General features: G+C 37.8%; 1 protein-coding gene across 2 annotated transcripts in view; it reads right to left on the bottom strand.

Annotated features, from left to right (window-relative positions):
* Positions 1-2287: 2287 nt before the first annotated feature.
* The window catches only part of LOC133324364 (eukaryotic translation initiation factor 5B), a 54800-nt gene continuing 35162 nt past the window's right edge, over positions 2288-21925 (bottom strand). For both annotated transcript variants that reach the window (XM_061533208.1, XM_061533207.1), the window contains 2 exons: positions 9910-10071; positions 2288-2446 (listed from right to left, as the gene is read on the bottom strand). In XM_061533208.1, the coding sequence (XP_061389192.1) occupies positions 2339-2446; positions 9910-10071 (270 nt within the window). In that variant the 3' untranslated portion in view covers positions 2288-2338. The remainder of the gene's footprint in view (positions 2447-9909; positions 10072-21925) is intronic.

Below are 21925 nucleotides of genomic sequence, written 5' to 3' on the forward strand. Positions count from 1 at the left end.
GCCTTGAAAAAATATTTTTTTTTAAATCCACGCCTTGAAAAAATATTTTTTTAAAAAATCCACGCCTTAGAAAAATATTTTTAAAAAATCCACGCATTGAAAAAATCTACGCCTAGAAAAAATATTTTCAAAAAAAATCCGCATTGAAAAAATCCACGCCTTGAAAAAACATTTTTAAAAAATCCACGCCTTGAAAAAATATTTTTAAAAAATCCACGCCTTGAAAAAACATTTTTAAAAAATCCACGCCTTGAAAAAATATTTTTAAAAAATCCACGCCTTGAAAAAATATTTTTAAAAAATCCACGCCTTGAAAAAATATTTTTTAAAAATCCACGCCCCTATAAAGTCCTTGTAAAAATCCACGCCTCTATAAAGTCCTTGATAAATCCACGCCTCTATAAAATCCTTAAAAAAAATCCACGTCTCGATAAAGTCCTTGAAAAAATCCACGTCTCTATAAAGTCCTTGAAAAAATCCACGCCTCTATAATGTCCTAGAAAAAATCCACGACTCTATAAAGTGCTTGAAAAAATCCACAAAATTCCTATAAACGAAAAAATCCACCTCTAATAGAAAAAATTCTATAAAGTGCTTGAAAAAATCCACGCCTCTATAAATCCTTAAAATCCACGACTCTATAAAGTGCTTGAAAAAATCCACGCCTTTATAAAATCCTTAAAAAAATCCACGCCTTTATAAAATCCTTAAAAAATCCACGCCTCTATAAAGTCCTTGAAAATCCACGCCTCTATAATGTCCTGGAAAAAATCCACGTCCCTATAAAGTTCTTGAAAAAATTCACGCCTCTATAAATCCTTAAAATCCACGCCTCTATAATGTCCTGGAAAAAATCCACGCCTCTATAAAGTCCTTAAAAAATCCACGCCTCTATAAAGTCCTTAAAAAATCCACGCCTCTATAAAGTCCCTGAAAATCCACGCCTCTATAATGTCCTGGAAAAAATCCACGCCTCTGTAAAGTCCTTGAAAAAATCCACGACTCTATAAAGTGCTTGAAAAATCCACGCCTCTATAAATCCTTAAAAAATCCACGCCTCTATAAAGTCCTTGAAAATCCACGCCTCTAAAATGTCATGGAAAAAAATCCACGCCGCTATAAAGACCTTGAAAAAATCCAAGTCTTGAAAAAAAAATTTTAAAAAATCCACGTCTCTATAAAGTCCTTGAAAAAATCCACGTCTCTATAAAGTCATTGACGTATACCTATATAAAGCCCTTCCGAGTAGAATAATATCAGGTCTACTTAGCCGTACATATCCTTTTTTGACTTGATTTTATTTGTCCTTTGGTACTGTCGCCTTGTTTGTGCGTTTCATTCATCTCTGTATCTATCGTCCTTGCTTATATATAAAATATATATATGTATATATACATATATATATTCTAGTCTCAGCCAAAGAAGCCATACAAAATGTGGCACAAACCATTTTGGGGCAACATCCTTGAAGCTTAACCGGCACTCGCTTCTGGTACCTCTGTCCTCCGCCAGCTCTTCACGTCATGTCTTATATACAAATATATATGTACATATATATATATATATACTTCCTTGATGACACAAAGAATAGAACAATGAATGAATAAATGGATTGACAGTGATGTACCAAAAACAAAAAGGATACACACATAGATCTATTTTTGGACCATTCTATTCATCATCAAATGTCCATTGATATTGAAATGAACAAGCTAAATGATTTTGCCCAAGGTATACAATTTACAGACCCTACAACCCACCACCCTCTCCCCACCATAGCAGTTCATTCCGAATGACGTCATTCAACAGAAATGGTATCATTGAAAAGTAGACGTGGCATGAGAAAGATACGGTAAATTGCGGTTGCTGTAAGGGGCTGGGGTCAAATTTATAGCCACGGAGGTCATACTCCAGGGTATTCGTCCTTGTTTAGCCTACCAGCCATAACAACAATTAAAAATAAAACAACATCCATTTTTTGTTTTTTTACTTTTTTGTTGTTGTAAGCCATAATTTATTTATTGCCATAAATGAGTTTTTTTCTTTCTTTCTTGTGTTTTTTCTCAATCACTTTATAATTTTGTGTGTTTTTATTTTTTGGAAGATTTTTTTTAAAAACTTATATTTTTTGTAAGAATCTTGGCAGGCCACTGTCACTCACTTGGAAGTGACGGAGGATATTAAAGGCATAACTAAAAAAAAAGATAGATTTAAAAATGAAAGCAATGTTATTTTTGTATTCATGGGTCATTATTTGAATCCGCATCATAATCTTGAGGCATCCATCCATCAGCAGGAAATAAATATATTGCAAAAAAATTAAAAATTTATAAACAATTTATAAAATTTGGAAAAGTTTCTTCAGTTCAACCATTAGAGCCCAATCAGCCTTAATTAAATCATCACGGAAGTAATCCTTGCAAGCATCGATACTTTGACGGGAAATCTGGAAAAGAGAGAGAGAAGAGAAAAAAATTAAGAAACACTCTTTGAAAAAAATCTTAGCCTATGTAGGGTTCATATAAGAAAAACTACTTGAAAAATCAACACCTATTATGGGCGTGTATTAAGGACCCACTCCTATTACGGGTCCCTACATGATATTAAACAAAAAATTACGCCCATTTACCGTAATAATATAGAAGCACAATGGCAGAGAATTGCCCACTCCCTACAAACTGCAGCAAAAGCAACACTTGGGTACCAAGGACCACCATAAAGAAATCCGTGGTACGATCAGGAGTGCCGTAATGCTACTGATATGAAAAACGCATCGTATAAGGCAATCCTGCGGAAAGTGGCAACACCTAATGGGATGGAGAACTATCGGGAGAAAAGGAGAGAGGAGAAACGTATTTTCAGAAAAAAGAACAAGAAAAACGTGAGCGTGGGCAAATCGAGATGTACAGGAGTCAGAATGAATTCCGAAAATTCTACCAACGGGTAAAACATTAAACCGAAGGCTTTGGCGCAGGCACATCCTCCTGTAGAGATGAACCTCTGCATCCTGTGTCCCGTGCTCAAAAAAGGAGACAAGACGATATGTGCCAACTATAGAGGAATAAGTCCCCTTCCCATCGCATATAAAGTGCTATCCAGCATGCTGTGTGAACGACTGAAGCCAATGGTCAATGACAGACCTGAATAGTCCACCACTGACCAGATTTTCACTCTGCGCCAAATCCTGAAAAAAAAAAACACAAAATACACATCGACACATTCCACCTATTCGTCGACTATAAAGCCGCATTCGACAGCACTATCCGCACTATGTCTGCGTTTGGTATTCCTGCAAAATTAATACGGCTATGCAGGATAACTTTAACTGGCACAAGATCAGCAGTTAAAGCCCGAAAGGACCTCTCAGAGCCCTTTAATACAGAACGAGGATTCAGACAAGGTGACAGTTTGTCGTGTGACCTTTTAAACATCCTGCTGGAAAAAGTCATACGAGATGCAAAGGTGAACAGAAATGGCACTCTGTACACCAAACAACACATGTTACTCGCCTACGCCGATGACATCGACTTAATGGGTCGATCACTGAACGGTAACAGCCACCTTTGAACAAATCGAGGAGTCTGCCAAAGTGGGTCTGGCAGTAAACGGTGAGAAGACCAAGCAAGACGTCCAGTAGACTCAGACCAACAGTTTTGAAATTCGGAGAAGGATAGTGATGGCCAACAGATGCTACTAGGGTCTGAGCAAAAAACTCAAAAGCAAGGCCACCTCCCGCCAGACCAAACTCACACTCTACAAGACGCTGATACTACCCGGATCTGAAGCATGGGTACTTGCGCAAGCAGATGATGCAGCTCTTGGAGTGTTTGAGAGAAAAATTATGCGAAAGATCTATGGGGCCGATCTGCGTTGAAGGTGAATATCTACGTCGAATGAACCATGAGTTCTCGGACATCGACATTGTTAGACGTAGTGAGCTGTAGCGACTACGTTGGCTAGGTCATGTTGTGAGAATGGATGAAGCCCAGAAGGCATATAAAAGCGAACCAGCTGATGGTTCACGCAGAAGAGGAAGGCCGCGAATAAGATGGAAAGATCAAGTGGAAGAAAACATTGCCAAATATGGTCTTCAAATTGGAAAAACTGTGCAAAAGACTGACGCGCCTGGAAATCTTTTTTAAACTCGGCTTATGGAACGAAAGTTCTGTCACAAGCCTGCTAAGTAATTAAGTACGTCTAGTTAGGGTCCTAGAAAAAATATTTTAAAAAATCCTCGCCAATTTAGGTTCCTTGAAAAATATTAAAAAACAATCCCCGCATATTTATGGTATGTAGAGTCCTTAAAAAATATTTATAAAAAACACGCCTTTTTAGGGTTCTTTAAAAACAATATTTTTTGAAAACACCACACGTTTTTATGGTTCTATATGTATATATGAGAGATATATACAATAAAAAATCGAAACTCCACCATTTTGACCTCCAGAGTCCTTTGACTGCAGAAATGAAAACGTAGAAAACCAATAGCCTTCAACTATTGAAATAATGACGCATTTTCGCATCGTTTTTTTTCTGCTGACTAATTTCGATGGCAAAGGACGAATGGTTGTGAATGAAAATAGCGTTTGAGACTCAATAACATTTGGTTTGGGGTAGAGGAGGACAGAGATTGCGACAGAAATAAGATGTGTATTCTAAAAATAGGTGTTGTATATAACATTAAATAATTGGGTCAATGTGTCAATACAAACGCATGTACACATAGACGACTCACACACACATATATATATATATATACAAATATGTATATAAATAGGTATGTGTGTGTGTGCGCGCATATAGCCCAAAAAGTCAATGGCCAACAGAAAATGTAGAAGGCAACCAATGACGTTAACAACAGCTTTGCTAAAAGCAATTGTCAGGACTACTCAACTATGGAATTCAAATTGGTAGTGAGAGAGAGATAGAGAGGAATGTGGGAAGGGGTGAACTGTGAGCTATGAGCAAAGCAAACATCCATTCATCTATCCATTTGCCTTGGGGTTTTCATTTTACCTTGAAGTTTTTCCGTCAATGGAATTATGGGAAAGAAATAAAATGAAATAAAAAATGCGGCGAATGAGGTCCTACGTACGGCAAATCTTCAAAAAATACGCAGGAGATGTATTTAAAATTTAAAAAAAATATATATTTGGGAAAATTTTTAAATCTCTAAATAAAAGGTAGCTGCCCTCAAAGACCTTTACTTTAGCCTTAAGCATCACTAATTATGAGTAGCTGTCACCAGTGGTCGCTTCCATAACAAAACTGAGCTCACTAATATAGGTTAACTGACTTCTGGGGTCACAAGAGTAGAGTATATAAACTCAGATGCTTGTATTATAAAGAAGCTGGCTTCAGAGGACCTTAGCAAAGCTGGTCGGACATTGATACTTAGGCTCAGAGGCCTCACTAATAGTGAATCTGGTCTGAAGGGTTATAACTTCAATGTATCTGACTTTGGAGGATTCTACTTTAAGAGTACCTAACCTAAAAGAAATACTTATTGAAGGTCTTTAGAATAGCTGGCCATTGATACTACCTAGGCTCAGAAGCCTCACAGATAGCGAATCTGGTCTAAAGGGCTACTACTTCAATGTATCTGGCTTTGCAGGATTCTACTTTTAATAGTACCTGGCCTCAAAGGAATACTTATTGAAAGAGCAGACCTCAGAAGACCCAATATAATGTATTCTACTTCAAAGTAGCAGATTCCGAAAAAAAATATATTGTTAATTCGCGCTTATAAAGGGTTCTCGAAAAAATACATTGCCATGGAAAAATATGAAAAAATTGTATATTAGGGGCGTAAAAAAATCATCTCCTTTTCACGGTGCTAAAAATTCTCGCCTATTAATTTTAAGGTTCTATTTTAGATTTCCAGATGCTACTTGATCGAAAAATACTCAATTTAAAAAAAAATCTCTGAATGTGGTATCAAAATTTTCTAGCTTCCCCCTGGCCAATGAAGCCTCACTAATAGCGAATCTGGCCTGTAAGATCATTAGTGTAGTATAGATGGCTTTGGAGGACTCTACATGAAGGTTATCTTGCTTCGAAGGAATATATTTTAACGGAACAGGTCTCAGAAGACTCTAATTTAAAGGCTATAGTCTCAGAGGAATATACTTCAAAGTAGCTGAAGATCGAAGGTCTCATCGTTAGTGTAACTGTCCTGAGAGGCTATTGATTTAGATTAACTGACCTACTTCAAAGTAGCTGAAGATTGAAGGCCTCATCGTTAGTGTAGCGGTCCTGAGAGGCTATTGATTTAGATTAACTGTCCTCGGAGGACTTGACCTTATTGTAGTTGGCCTCGGAGGCGTATAATTTAAAAAATCACTACATTAAAGTAGATAGCCGAAGAGGGAGGACCTTCCTACAGATGTTGGCCTAGAGAACACTACTTTATAGCAGAGGGTATCAAAGGCTTTCAATTAACAGTAGTCGGACATAGAAAATACACCCTTTAGTAGGCTTTGGTCACGTAGATCACATTTATAGCGAAGCTAGACTAAACTTTAGAGTAGCTATCTCTAGAGGACTCTACATTATTAGGAGTCAGATAAACCAAATTTAAAGAAGATGGCCTCATAAGACATAGCATTGGAGTAGCTGGTCTCAAAGGTATATGCTTTTAAAGAGCAGTTCTCAAAGGACTCTTTGAGAGTTACTACTACTTCAAAGGCTAGCTGTTATAATTTTGAGACCTCCGAAGCCAGCTCATCCAAATAATTCATATCCTGCTTCAAAGCCAGCTAACCTAAATTAAAAGGGCATCTCCTTTAAATTAGAATAATCCGAGGCCAGCTAATCTAATGATCGGCGGTGGCAGCTGCTTTAAAAAACAGCTCTCTATAGTCAGTCCCTTTAAATAGGACACTTCTGGGGTTCGAGCTTATAAATTATATAACATCATCTCGAAGAGCTTATATATTATAAATCTTCTCGAATATTTATAATTTATAAGCTCGAACCTCAGAAGTCTCTAATAAGACATTGCATTCGAGTAGCTGACCTCAAAGGCATATATGTTTAAGAAGCAGACCTGAGGAATCTTGTCTCGAAGTTATATAATTTATAAGCTCGAACCTCAGAAGTCTCCGGTTTAAAGGGATTGACCACAGAGAACTGTTCTTTAGAGCAGCTGCTATCGGTGACCATTAGATCAGCTGGCCTCGGATTTTTCTAATTTAACGGAAATGCCCTTCAATTTAGATTAGCTGGCCTCGGAATTTTGGATTAGCTAGCTTCGGAGGTCTCTATATTAGAACAGTTAGCGTTGAAGTAGTTGGCCGGAGGTAGTATTTGTGTAACTGAGTTCTCTATTCTATTTCAGATTAGCCTGCTTCGCAGATCTCTGAGAGGCTACTACTTTAAAGTAGATGGCCTCAAAGATCTCTAGTTTAAAACGCCTGGACTCGAAAGGATCTATTATAACAATACCTGATCTTAAGAGATGTCCTCAGATGCTAGCCTTTGAAGTAGCTGACCGGATGTAGTTTTTGTGTAACTGGGTTTAGATGGCTCTAATTTAAAACAGTGGGTCTCTATTCTATATTAGATTAGCTGGCTTCGCAGGTCTCTGAGAGACCACTACTTTAAAGTTTATGGCCTCAAAGATCTCTTGTTTAGAACACCTGGACTCGGAAGGATCTATTATAAAAATACCTGATCTTAAGAGATCACTTGATTGCAGTAGTAGCCGAACTAAGACGCCAGTAATTTACAGAGGTGTCCTCAGAAGTTAGCCTTAGAAGTAGCTGGCCGGAGGTAGTTTTTGTGTAAATGGGTTTAGATGCTTCTAAATTAAAACAGTGGGTCTCTATACTGTTTTTGAATAACTGACTTCGGAGGTCTGTGAGAGACCAATAATTTAAAGTTGTTGGCCTCAAAGATCTCTAGTTTAGAACATCTGGACTCAGAAGGATCCATTATAAAAATACCTGATCTTAAGAGATAACTTGATTGCAGTTGTAGCTGATCAAAGACGCCAGTAATTCGCAGAGGTGACCTCAGATTCTAGCCTTAGAAGTAGCTGGCCGGAGGTAGTTTTTGTGTAACTGGATTTAGATGGCTCTAATTAAAAACAGTTGGTCTCTATTCCATATTAGCTGGCTTCGGAGGTCTCTGAGAGGCCACTACTTTAAAGTTGACGGTCTCAAAGATCTCTATTTTCGAACACCTGGACTCGGAAGGATCTATTATAAAAATACCTGATCTTAAGATACCATTACTTGATTGCAGAATCAGTAGTAGTACCTGCACTCAGACGCCGGTAATTTACAAGGGTGGCTTCAGATGTCTAATAAAAGAGAGGTCAGAGTAGATGTCCCGAGAGGTCTTAACACTAAAGTAAATGATTGAGGATGTCTCTATTTTAGAACATCTGAATTTTGATAACACTAATTTAAAACAATTGGTCCCTTTTCTGTTTTAGAGTAGCTGGCCTCGATGGTCTCTGGGAGGCCACTACTTTACACGAACTTTCCTTAGAGGCTACTACTTCAAAGTAGATCGTCTCAAAGATCACAAGTTTGGAACACTTGGACTCGGAAGGATCTATTGTGAAAGTAGCTGATCTGAAGAGACCACTTGATTGTAGAATCAGTAGTAGCTGCACTTAGATATCATTAATTTACAGACGTGATCTCAGATGTATAATAAAAGAGAGGTCACAGTAGATGTCCCGAGAGGTCTTTACTCAAAAGTAGAACATCTGGATTCGGAAGGCTCTACTTTAAAAGTAGATGATATTAAGAGACCTCAGATTTCTAATAAAATGGGATTTTATAAGAGTGAAAAATAATTCGCTGTGAAACAAATCGTTCTTCTAAAGGGTGTAAGTCGTTCAGAGGCCAATCCTTTACATTAGATATCCCGAGGGGTCTTACAATAATACACATCCTCTCGGAGACTTATAGTTCTTGAAGATCTGGACTCTGATAGCTCAACATTAATGATAGCTGGTATTAGAGACCATCACTTGATCTAGGAGCTCTCTATTTCAGAACATCTGGAAGAACATTCAGAAGGCTCTACTTTAAAAATAGATGATCTTATGTGACCTCAGATTTCTAATAAATGGGCTTTTATAAAAGTGAAAAATAATTCGCAGTGAAACAAATCGTTTTTCTAAAGGGTGTAAATCGTTCAGAGGCTACTTCTTTACATTAGATATTCCGAGGGGTCTTACTATAACGGAGATGCTCGCGAATATTTTAAAACATGTGGACTCTGATAGCAACACTTCAAAGATAGCTGGTCTTAGAGACCATTACTTGATCTAGGAGGTCTCTATACTAGAACATCTGGATTTGAAGGCTCTGATCTTAAAGTAGATGATCTTAAGAGACCTCAGATTACTAATAAAAGATGATTTTATAAAAGAGAAATGGAATTCGTGGTGAATCAAATCGTTCTTCTAAAGGGGATCAACCGTTCAGGGGCCACTCCTTTACATTATATATCCCGAGAGGTCTTACTATAATGCAGATGCTCTCGTAGACTTATATTTTAGAAGATCTGGATTCTCATAACTCAACTTTAAACATAACTTGAAGGGAGACTCAGTAGTAGCTACACTCTGACGCCCCTACTTTAGAGTGGTGGCCTCAGATGACTATAAAAGATGTTTTGAAAATGTGAAATGGAATCTGTGGGTAAACAAATCGTTCTTGTAATGCTGTCGATCGCTAAGGTTCATTTTTGCGGATATCTGGAAAATTTAAACCCCATTTGAGAGGCATGTAGGATGAATTTCTGTATAGCTAACAATTTTATGACAAGTATAACAAAATTTATACTTCTTCCACAGACGCATGGATCTTCCGGACGACAAATACTTTTCTCCAGAATACATCTGCTATATAAAAGAGATAAAAAATATGTTCATTCCCAACAACTTACCTTGCTAACCAACATATCATCAGCATCGAAATGGCGGCCAAACATTTTTGGTGATTCGCCGGGTATGGGTTCAATTTTAATGCAAATCTCTTGACCTTTACGAGCCGTTTCCAATTGTTTGTGATTCGATTCGATTGAGGTGACAATGCCAATATCGACAAACTGCAACGAAAAAAAAGAAGAAAACAGGAAATAAATTGAATTATTAAAATATTGCAAGTTAAATAAGTGATTTACATCTATAACAATTCCCTGGGGATATGAAAAGAGTCGTTGGTCCCAAAACCCACTATATAAGTAGACCGGTATTTGTAGTCTTGCATATATTTTTTTCGAAAGGTTTAAGGCACACTTCGCACCTACTCGTCAGCATTGCTGTCAGGCATAAATGTTGCAAGTTTATTCAATTATTCAACTTTCAACAACAACTGCAGCAACAACAACACATTATGCAACATCAACTTCTCTGGAACTATAAAAAATAAACAACAACAACAACAAAACCCCCAAGCATTTCAAGTCATCGTAAACTACAGCCGCCAACCTACCTAAACCTAGGACAGGAAATTAAAAGCGTAACATTTCCTGTGGGCGTTCAGTTTGCAGAAATATGAGTGGAAGTAGGAAAAAAATGTAAATGATAACCAAGCAGGCAGTCAGACACCCAGATAGTTCGATTGTCGTCAGTCAGTCAAGTCAACAAATCGGAGAAGAAAAATAAACACCAAATATTTTTATTTCATTTGAATGCGATTGCGGTGGGTCAGGAATGACAATTGCCATTAAACAATGAAGGTGGGGAATGTTAAAATAACCATCGTGAAATGAAAAAAAAATACTTTTTGAAAAATCCACTCTTAAAAAATGTTCGGAACTTTTCTTAAAAATATATATTTAAATACATTGTCTCTCCTTTCAAAATTAATGGGTTCTGAAAATTACGCACTTCAGGGGTCTGACATATTTTTCGAAAGAATCAAAACCCAGTTGATCTAAAAATATTAAAAAATCGGCTTTCAATATTAATGGATCCTGAAAATTACGCACTTCAGAGGTCCGAAAAAATATTTTTTTAAAATACTCAAAAAATCAGTTAATTAAAAAAATACTACGTCTTTAAAAATTAATAAGACTTTGATGGAAATTTAAAATAAAAAATCCACGTTTGATGAGTATTGGATCAATTTTCAAATTAGCTGGCCACAGAGGCCACTTTTTATAGTTCCTGGTTATAAAAACTTTCATTTACCACACCTCAGAGGTAACTACTTCAGAGTAATTTGCCAAGAGATCACTTGCTTAGAAAAAGTGGCTGCTTTAGCGTAACTGTCCTCTACTTTGAAGTAGGCGGGCTTGGGGACCTCTACTTGACAGTATATTGAGAAGTTTACTGTGAGTACCTGCCTATTCGCCTACCTCACAGTAGCTGAGCCACAGGCGGAAATGTGCCCACCAGCACCGAAGTCCTGTACCAATCAGAAGGTACACTCTCCCCTTTGGTGTGAGGCGAAACCACAACCCCCGCGAAACTCCCAAGGGGGACACACCAACTGTCAGGCTGGATCGACAGATCCAGGGGCACCCAAAACCCGAGGTACGGGAAACCTCCGCTCAGGCTCGAGACCGAAGCCTCTCCCAGTTCGACGCGAGTCCAGGCACCAATCCACCACCACCCAGTGCAACCGACCGAAGCCACCTGCAAGGGCGTTATGCACGAGGACCACCTCCACACTAAACGCTGTCCATCTCCTAAATGCTTCACGAGCAAAACTACTTAAACAACCAAAGGCCCAGTAGTACAAAATGAAAAAATTCGCTGTTGCAAACATAAATTTACTGTGAAAAAATTCCATTTCGGGGGGGCCCGGCCCCCCCGGGCTCCCCCCCTGCGTACGTCCCTGCTGGGACAGGCCTCTTTTATGCAGAAACGCATTGAGAGAACCATGCCCCGTCAGTAAGAAACCAGTACTTAAGCCGAAGCGAAAGTCTGGCCGGTCCACTACGAACGTTGCGTCACGAATAAATTAGTACGTCATCCTCCCATTGTCACTGTTCGTCCACCTTGTCCTCCACCTATCAACAACAGACATCCCGCACCTACATAAATCCGTCTGGTACAGGCCTCTTTTATGCAGAAACGCATTGAGAGAACCATGCCCCGTCAGTAAGAAACCAGTACTTAAGCCGAAGCGAAAGTCTGACCGGTCCACTACGAACGTTGCGTCACGAATAAATTCGTACGTCACCCTACCTTTGTCACTGTTCGTCCACCTTGTGCTCCACCTATCAACAACACACTCCCGAAGGATAGTGCTGTATATGCTTCCAGTCCTCAGTCATCCCGCACCCACATAAATCGGTCTGGGACAGGCCTCTTTTATGCAGAAACGCATTGAGAGAACCATGCCCATTAAAAACTGATGGGTTTTGGAAATTATATTCTATTAAAAATCTACGATTTGTTGGGAAATATTTCGCTTAAAATTCACCCCTCACTTCAGAGGTAGCTTCATCAGAGTAGAGGTGTCCTCTACTTTAAATCAGTCGATTTTAAATACCAGTTTTTTAAACAGACTCTGTAGTAGCTACACTGTATCGCCTATAAAGCTGGCCTGGTAGGTCTCACGATTAGTGGAGCGGAGAGTGGAGAGGCTACGTCATTGGAGTAACTGGCCTTTGCAGGTCTTTATCTTAAATTAGGTCGCCTCATAGGTAGGTAGCTCCGTAGGACTCTACTTGAAATGAGCTGACCTCAGAAAGCTCTCCTTTCGAGTGATTGACCTTAGATTACTCCACATTTCAGTTGCTGGTCTCGTAGTACACTAATTTAAAGTAGCTAACCTCCGAGGACTCTACTAAGGATTATCTGGCCTCACAGGACTCTGATTTAAAGATGACATTAAAAGTGGCAAATTTACTGACCACAACTTGAAAGTAGTATCTGTAGTAGCTGCACTTCGAAGCCTTAACATATTCGGCCTTGTAGGAATCTAAATTTTAAAAGAGCTGGTCTCAGAGGACAATAGCTGACTTCTAAAAATTCTACCCTGAGGTCTGCTCTTTTAAATGTTACGGGTCTTAAAAAACACATTTCTCCAAAAATGCCAAATAACTTCAGAACCATTTTATCAAGACCTTCATTACACTGGGAAAAGTTTTTGCAAAGTTTTTAATTTAGCTGACCTCTGGTCGGTCTATGAGACCACTACATGAAAGTAGACTCCGTTGTAGAAATTCGGCGATTTAATTTAGTTCAACTTACAGGACCTTATTTCAAATGAGCTGGCCTCAAAGGATTCTAATTAAAAAAATCTGGTTACAGACGACTCTATTTAAGATTAGTTGGTCTCAACCTTCACTAATTTTAAGGAGATGGCCTCAGAGATCTCTAGTCTGAGAATTTTAATCTGAGGTCTGCTCTCTAAAAAAATATATTTTCAATTTTCAAAAAAAAAAACATTACCAAGACACCACCACTTTAGAAAAAATTTGACCAAGGGTTTCTATTTTAACATACCCTAGAGACCACTACTTGAAAGTAGACCCATTAGTGCCAGCACTTCGAAGCCTTTACTTAAGAAGAGGTGGTTAGGAAGGCCTCTTCTTTAGCGGACAGGCTACTACATTTGTGTAGTTGGCATTACAGGACTTCCATTTAAATGAGCTGGGCTGGAGTCTGACGACTCTACTTTGGAGTAATTGGTCTCACAGTTCAATCATTTAAATGAGGATGACCTCAGAGATCTCTAAGTTTCGTTTTGCTTGCCATAGAAGCGCTGACATTATAGTTTACGTCCTCGAACCATTCCACTCTGAGGCCAGGTTTTTTAAAATATATTTTAAAAAAATTCGGATCAGATAAAAACATTTCTTCAAAAAACAATGACACTATTTGATTTCCTTTTTTTTTAATCCACCATTTGATAGGTGTTTGAAAAAAAATCTTCGTGACAACAAAGAATGACGTGAGTCATTTTCGAATAATAAAAAAACCAAATACGAAATGACAAAAACATTTGTCAAGTCTCCATAGGTATGTCGATCGTTATGGTCATAACGATCTGCCAGTCCATCCGTTTCAGTCCATTCTGTAAATGGAAATGTACTTCATTATCGATAATTGCCTGAGAACATGCGACTACTTCCGCAAGACATTATCTCAGTAATTGAAGATAATTGCCAGAAGGAATCGCAGCAGCACCATCAACACAACCGGACGATCAACACCATTTGGGCAATTGGAAAGTAGTTCAGAAAATTTAACCAAAATAAAAGAGGACGGGGAGGAGAAAACCTTACAAAAACCCGAGGTATGAAAAGGACAGATGGATGACTGGCTGGCTAGAGATGGACAGACAAACAGATGGACCTGCATTAAACTACTAATTTCAATTTATATTATCACCAAAAGAAGCAGGAGCAGCAACAACAACAACAAGAGCACAGCACAGCCGTTGCATATTTCTTGATCGGACATCTGTAGCTGAAGCTGCAGTTGTCAGTTGGATTTGTTCTCCTCATGATAATGGCAACAGTCACGAAACAAAAAACGAAAAACCCAAAACATGTCATCATCCAAGAAAGAATTCCCTTTTTGTTGAGCAGATCGAATGAGATCGGAGTCCCTCTCCCTCAACGACAAAACAAAGAACAATTTCACGGCTTGAAATCAGCCGCAAAGAACATTTAACCAATTTCCATCCATCCTCCTCATTTTGCTCTTGGGCAAATAATGATCGTCTTCCTTTGTCGTGGTGGCTCACTCCCTTATCATGTGAGTCAGTGTGTGTGTGCATGTCTGTATTATAGTTTTGGCAAATTTGTCAGGATAGTGAGTCAGTCAGTCACCCAGCCCCATGAAAAAAAAAATAACCAGCCGGCAACAGTTGCAGCATCAACAGCCTGTTGAGCCGATGATTACAAACAAAGACTTGGAATCAATGGGCAAACATCATTTAGTTGCTATCCGGCCGGCTGATTGTCTGTCTGTCCATCCGTCCGTCTGCCTGCCAGCCAGCCAACATCCACCCTTGGAATGCAAAAAGGAAATTGAGAACACCACACTGAGATTATTTGTGCCGTCTCATTTATAACATCTGCGCCTGATGGCGTTCAAACATTGCTTTGGCATTCCAAGCCAGCGTTTGTTCAGAACCACAACAACAACAACAACAACAAAACGGCAAAAAAGTGAAAAACACAGAATGCCACAAGAGGATCAGTCTGACTACAACAAACCAGAATAAAAATTGCCAATATTTTTAAGGCATGATTTTTTGTCGGACAAATCTCTGCAATAATCTTGCAGGCTATAGACAGGAAATGAAAGTGAAGGTATTTGTTGTTGTTGTTGTCATGAAATCGTCAAGGTCTTTTTGGAGGAAAAAATTAACTAAAAATATTAGATTTTTGAAAGAGTTTTTTTCTATCGACCCAAATCATTTGGAGGCCCTTCATTTGGAGGCCCTGGAAAGGTTAGGAATTAACAAAAACAAAGACTCAATATAGAATATTTTTAAAGGACCATTCTACCCTTCACCACACTGTGGTACAGAGTATTATGCCTTTGTGCGTATATTTGTAACAGGCAAAAGGAATCGATATAGATACATGGTTCCTTTTGAGAATATGTATAGAAACACTTTCTGAGTCGATTTATGCATGTCCGTCCGTCCGTCTGTTGATGCTAAATTGTAAACAAACTACAGGTCGCATTTATAATCCGAATTGGCCCTTAGAGACCACTACTTAAAAGTATACCCCGTAGTAGCAGCACTTCGAAGAAGAGATGGTTAGGGAGGCCTCTTCTTTAGCGAACTGACTACTACATTCGTGTAGTTGGCATTACAGGACTCCGATTTAAATGAGCTGGCCTCAGAGGACTCTAATTGAAAATAGCTAGTCTCAGCAGACTCTACTTACGAATATAAGTAGTTGTTCTATCAGTTCACAAATTTAAAGGAAGATGTCCTCAGTGGTTGCCACTTAGAAGCGTCACATTTAGAATTAATAGATTCTGAGTATTCTACTCTAAGGCCAGCTCTTAAAAATGCATATTTTTAAAAATCTTAGGGATCTGAAAAAAAAATGATTTCTTCAATTATAATCCGAATTGGCCCAAGGACGAACCCTATTGAAATTGGTGAAAATCCGTTCAGATTTAGATATAGCTCCCATATATATTTTCCCCCGATTTAATGTAAATGGCGCACCAAAGTCCCTATATATGTCTCGATTTGCACGAAATTGGATATAACCTACGGAATTAAGTCTAAAATGATGTGTGCCAAGTTTCGTGAAAATCGATTCAGATTTAGATATAGCTTCCATATATAGTTTCGTCCGATTTTAGGTAAATGGTGCACCGAAGTTCTACATATCTCTCGATTGGTACCAAATTTGGCATAACGTGCTGAATTAAGTCTAGACTGATGTGTGTAAAGTTTCCTGAAAATCGGTTTAGATTTAGATATAGCTCCCATAATAGTTTCGCCCGATTTTAGGTAAATGGTGCACCAAAGTCCCTGGAAATCTTTTCATTTGCACGAATTTTGGCATAGCTTACTTAATTAAGTCTAGAATGATGTGTGCTAAGTTTCGTGAAAATTGGTTCAGATTTATATATATCTCCCATATATAGTTTCGCCCGATTTTAGGTAAATGGTGCACCAAAGTCCCTGAAAATCATTCGATTTGCACAGCGTACTGAATTAAGTCTAGAATGATGTGTACTAAGTTTCGTGAAAATCGGTTTAGATTTAGATATAGCTCCCATATATATTTTCGTCCCACCTAGTTCGAATATTCTTTAAAAAATTCACGCCTTGTTGGCTACTCAAAAAAAAAAAAAAGTTCTTTAAAAAATCCACACCTTGTTGGCTACTTGAGAAAAATATTCCTATATATACATATATATCTACCTTTGGTGCCTAATTTCCTGTGTAAAATTATTTCCGAATTGTAATAATCTCATTTACATTCATAATCTTGGAAAATTACAAAATACAGAGGAAGTCATAATTAGTTTAAGCCCGTATCTGTTTTGAATAGTCTATCCTATTTCCAGTATCCTGTGCGTCCTGCGCGTTTAGATTTGTTGTGATATTTGTTTTATTGGGAGTTTTGAAAATATTTACCCTAACCGGAAGTATTTGAACAATGCAATGTGAATGGAATTTAATGGACAACCTACGGAAGTAGCTGCAGCAGCAGGAGCCGACCTGACTCCGCAGTAGAAGTCATTTGAAGAATATTTCCCACCTTTTCCCTGCATGTTTCTCATTTTGAATTGATTGTTAGTTTTGCATTCAATCAAAATCCGCTTAATATAGTTAAGTAGTGACAACATTGAAAACACATGCACTCACGAGTGACTGAGCGAGTGACTGCCTGATCTTCATAATCTGAGGCCTGAATGACTTCCCTATGTCCGGATACAGCTGAATGTTGGTGTTGGAATCTAATTTAAGCTGATTTGTTTGTTTGATTGTTTCTTCGTTGGGTTCTCTTAGTCGGTGATTTACCCCTGTCGTGCCTGGGAAACAATGCCTTCGAAGTGGTTAAGTGTTCTTCCGTTTGAGTTTGTGGTTTTCTTCGTTGTTGTTGTTGCTGTTGTTCCTGCTGATATTGTCAGTTCGTTCATCAGTATGCGCCAGGGCATGCATTTCTTTTTTTTTTTGTGCAATGATTTTAGTCTTTCGGGCAATACTTCCGTTTCTATTGTGTGAAACATGCACCACTAACACACGCACACACACAAGGGTTGACTGGCTGGCAGTCACACTCTCTCACAAGGACAAAACATGGAATACGAGGAATTTCCTAGAAGCATTAAATGCGACTTACAGCTGCTGCTGAATAAAAAAATACTCCATTCTGAATAACGAGTCATGGAAGTGGAAGGGCTAAACATAATTGCTGCTTCCGGTTACTTCCGGTTTAAAAAAAAAAAAAAAAGAAACCGGAATTTATTGGTCGGCAAAAAAACCATCATTCAGTCAGTCATGTAAACGCATAATTAAGTAATTCAAGTTTAAATGGCAGAAAAACAATAGAAAGAGAGAAAAAATAATAATTTAAAATATATCCACAGACATGGTGGAGGGAGGGAGAGTTAGATTATGTAGGGAAGAGAAGGAGTAGCTGATTATTAATAATGAAAAAAAATTAATACGAAGAAACGACAATCGGACGTTCTACTCATATTACACATCTTATTGTTGTTGTTTTTGTTCTTGCCGATGGATTTCTTTGTAATATTGGCGGCATTAATCACACGATCAGTTGTTCTTGGGGGGGCAAACACAAAGGAAGAGGAGACGGACGGTTGGAGAATATGGCGAACGCGAATACACAATAAATGGTTTGAAGTGAGTGACATATTTATGTTTCAACGATGACGGGCGGTGCTGATGATGGTGCCATGTGGCGGGAGACCGACCGTCCGACAAACAGCTATGCACGCTAGCATAAATATGGAATGTTTTTTTCCCAATATTTTTTTTCTGTAAGCGATGATTAAGACAATCGCTCTGCCACATTCATTTGTCGTGACACAGTCATTATTATAACTGCCGTGTCACATATTTTTATGGTAATATTTGGAATAGTTGTTCTACTTGCGGATGGTTCGTTGGGGTGGGGGTGGGGAGGAATTTATGTCAATGAAAAATAATTAAATATGAGTCAGACGATATTGGAAATTTGAATCATATTTATGTTAAATGGGGAAAGCACAAAATCAAAGGATTCTTAAAAAATATATTTTGTAAAGGTCCATCAAAGCGACAATTTTTTAAAGAATATTTTTTCTTCAAGTAGTCAAAAAGTTGTGGATTTTTTAAAGAATATTTTTTTTGAGTAGCCAACAAGGTGAGGATGTTTTAACGAATATTTTTTCAAGTAGCCAACAAGGCGTGGATTTTTTAAAGAATATTTTTTTTTCAAATAGCTAACAAGACTTTCTTGAAAAATATTTTCTATTTAAAAACAATTGCAAAATAATGCAGAACATAAATTTCGACCACCAATATCATATTTCCTAGCACTTTGCCTCCAACTGAACTTTCATTCAAAGACTAAATTTTGTAAAACAGCCACAAAAAAAGAAAACAATAAAAATTTGTATTGAGGAAGTTCATGAATTTGCAAATAATAATATTTAGGGGTAGCCAGCATTTGGCTGAAGAGTTGCGCGTCAGGGTAGAATAACAGCAGCAGCTCCCCTCACTGTGGGAAAGGAAGTAGATTGCGGTAAACGAACTGAGGATGATGGTATTTTTTGGTGGTGGTGCGAAATGTGGATGTGGTTATTATTACAAAAAAAAAATAATAATAACGAACAACAACAAAAGGTGAAATAATATTTTGCATTTTGTCGGATTGAAAACAAGAAATATTTCCTTTGATTTGAAAGAAAAGGAAATGATTTAAAACTGCTATGGAAGAGGAAGTGTTGAAATAACCCTTAAATGTAATGGTTCCAAATCCAGAAATCAAGATACAGCAATGAGTGAATTTTTAAACAAACATTTTTTTCAAAGATCCAGCAAGGCATGGATTTAAAAAAAATCAAATATCCAGGGACCGCCTATATGGATTTTTTTATACCCTCCACAACTATGTTGTCAGGGTATTAAAGCTTTTTGCATCCCCAAAAATTTGTAACGCCGCGAAATATTGGTCCTAGACCCACCTTTAAGTATACCGATCATATCTCGACTAGCTGAGTTGATCTAGACATGTGCGTCCGTCCATCCGTCCGCCTGTCCATTATAATTTGTAAACACGATACAGGCCACAGTTATGGACTAATCTTCATGAAATTTTGCATGAAGGATGGGTTCTGGCCAATGAAAACCCCTATTGTTTTTGATAAAGAGCGGTTAATATTTAAGGGATGAAATGGACCAATAACATTATTTTTATCTGATTTTCTGGTCGCTCTAGAGGTCATAAATATGGCACAAACATTGCGAATTTTTACATGGAGAAAGGGATCGGGCTAAAGAATAAGCATGCCTGTTGTGATAAAGATCGGTCAATATTTAGCGGGTCAAATGGACCCTGACATTTATGTGAAAAATTGCAAAATTTGTTTTCTATGGCGTATATATTTACTCCTAAAGGATATAGACCCGAGGAGTTGATAGTATATCGAAGAGGAGCGGTTGACCCTTAAATTGATACCAATTATATTGTTGTATATACTCGGATGCGGGAGTTACACGTAAATATTTACAGGTGCTTAAGTATTCAGATATTATTTAGTAACCCATTACCACACTAGAGGGCGAAAATATTGCGCTGATCGCTTTGAAATTTTCCATTAGGATTCAGGTATGGTCAAGGACAACGCCTATCATTTTCGGTGATGAACAGATAATAATTTTGGGATGAAGTGGACCGAAAAATTAATTGTTGTGTTTTTTCCAGTCGATCTATAGGCCACAATTGAAAGTCGAAAATCACAATACAAGCCACGGTGAAGAGAATCTGAACAAGTAATTAAGAGGAGTGTACTGAATATTAGTAATATTTGTTGACCTCAGATCGGTGAAGAGAATGCAAATATCGCAAAATATTGCCCAAGCTCTGAATGTAGGAATCACAGAAAGTTAAATTTTCGTGGAAGTTGTGTAGGGTATCATATGGTCGGCCCGTGCGGCTATACTGCTCCGCTCACTGGCTTTAAAATATATTTTTTCAAAGATCCACAAATCCTTGGATTTTTAAGAAATATTTTTTTACGATTTAAAAATATGTTTCCATTGTCCGCCTATAAGGAATTTTTTTATATTATTAAAATGTTTCCAAAATATTTTAATTAATATTTTTCGAAAAAACTTAACCCCACTGTGCAACAAAAGAATGACTACTGGACACAAAAGTAACCAACAACAATGCTCTAGAGATAATATCGAATGCAAGTGTATCATCTTTGCCTTTTGTTTCATTTTTTTTTCTGCGTTTTTATAAATCCGACATATCCCTCCATTCCTCCGCTCCCTCATCCTTCCACTCGCACATGAGTGGATGAGTGTAATTGAGGAAGTTATAATTGCCAATGAATAACTTTACCGTGTATGGAGGATATAAAGAAGACACAAAAACAACAGCAGCAAAAAAAGAATGCGTCCGCTACCAAAGTCAACCAGTCAAACATGCCAACCAATCGGTCGTACGACGTATGTACCACTCATTCATTTAAGGAGCTCAGAAGTTAGCGAAACTTTTCAAAAGGGGACCAACCAGTGCCAAAAGAAAAAAAGGAAACAAGTTTTTCATTTTTCGATTTGAATAAATGTAGGTAGGTAGGGGTAGCGCGACCACGATGAATGAAAATCTTCTTGACTGCTTGGTAGGTTGGCAGATTGCTTAGCAGGACGTTGAAATCATGAATGAAATCGAATCGAAATCAAGTCCAGTGTTATCAACGATGACGACAACAACAACAACTCGCCAGTCTCTGCAGCAATATCGTCATCTTCATCTTGAGTGTCTGGTTTCTGGTTGAATTACTTATTTTGTATTTAGCGCGGTAGCGATGCTATTACCGCGAGCCACAATAAAAAAACAACAACACAGCACAAAGCCAAATCTGGAAGTCATCCAACACCAAAAAAATGTGGCACATAATTGACGAAGGTCGTACGACAAGTTGAAATACAAATAAAAAAATAATAAACCAAAATTTGCGGATGCAAAGAAGGATGAAACTTAAAAAAAAATATTCTTTAAAAAATCCACGCCTTGTTGACTACTTGAAAAAATATTCTTTAAAAAATCCACGCCTTGTTGACTACTTGAAAAAATATTCTTTAAAAAATCCACGCCTTGTTGACTACTTGAAAAAATATTCTTTAAAAAATCCACGCCTTGTTGACTACTTGAAAAAATATTCTTTAAAAAATCCACGCCTTGTTGACTACTTGAAAAAATATTCTTTAAAAAATCCACGCCTTGTTGACTACTTGAAAAAATATTCTTTAAAAAATCCACGCCTTGTTGACTACTT

This window comes from Musca vetustissima, unplaced genomic scaffold (genome assembly GCF_032173495.1).
Source record: "Musca vetustissima isolate MV318-11 ecotype Yass unplaced genomic scaffold, APGP_CSIRO_Mvet_v1 utg5380, whole genome shotgun sequence".
Classification (NCBI taxonomy): domain Eukaryota; kingdom Metazoa; phylum Arthropoda; class Insecta; order Diptera; family Muscidae; genus Musca; species Musca vetustissima.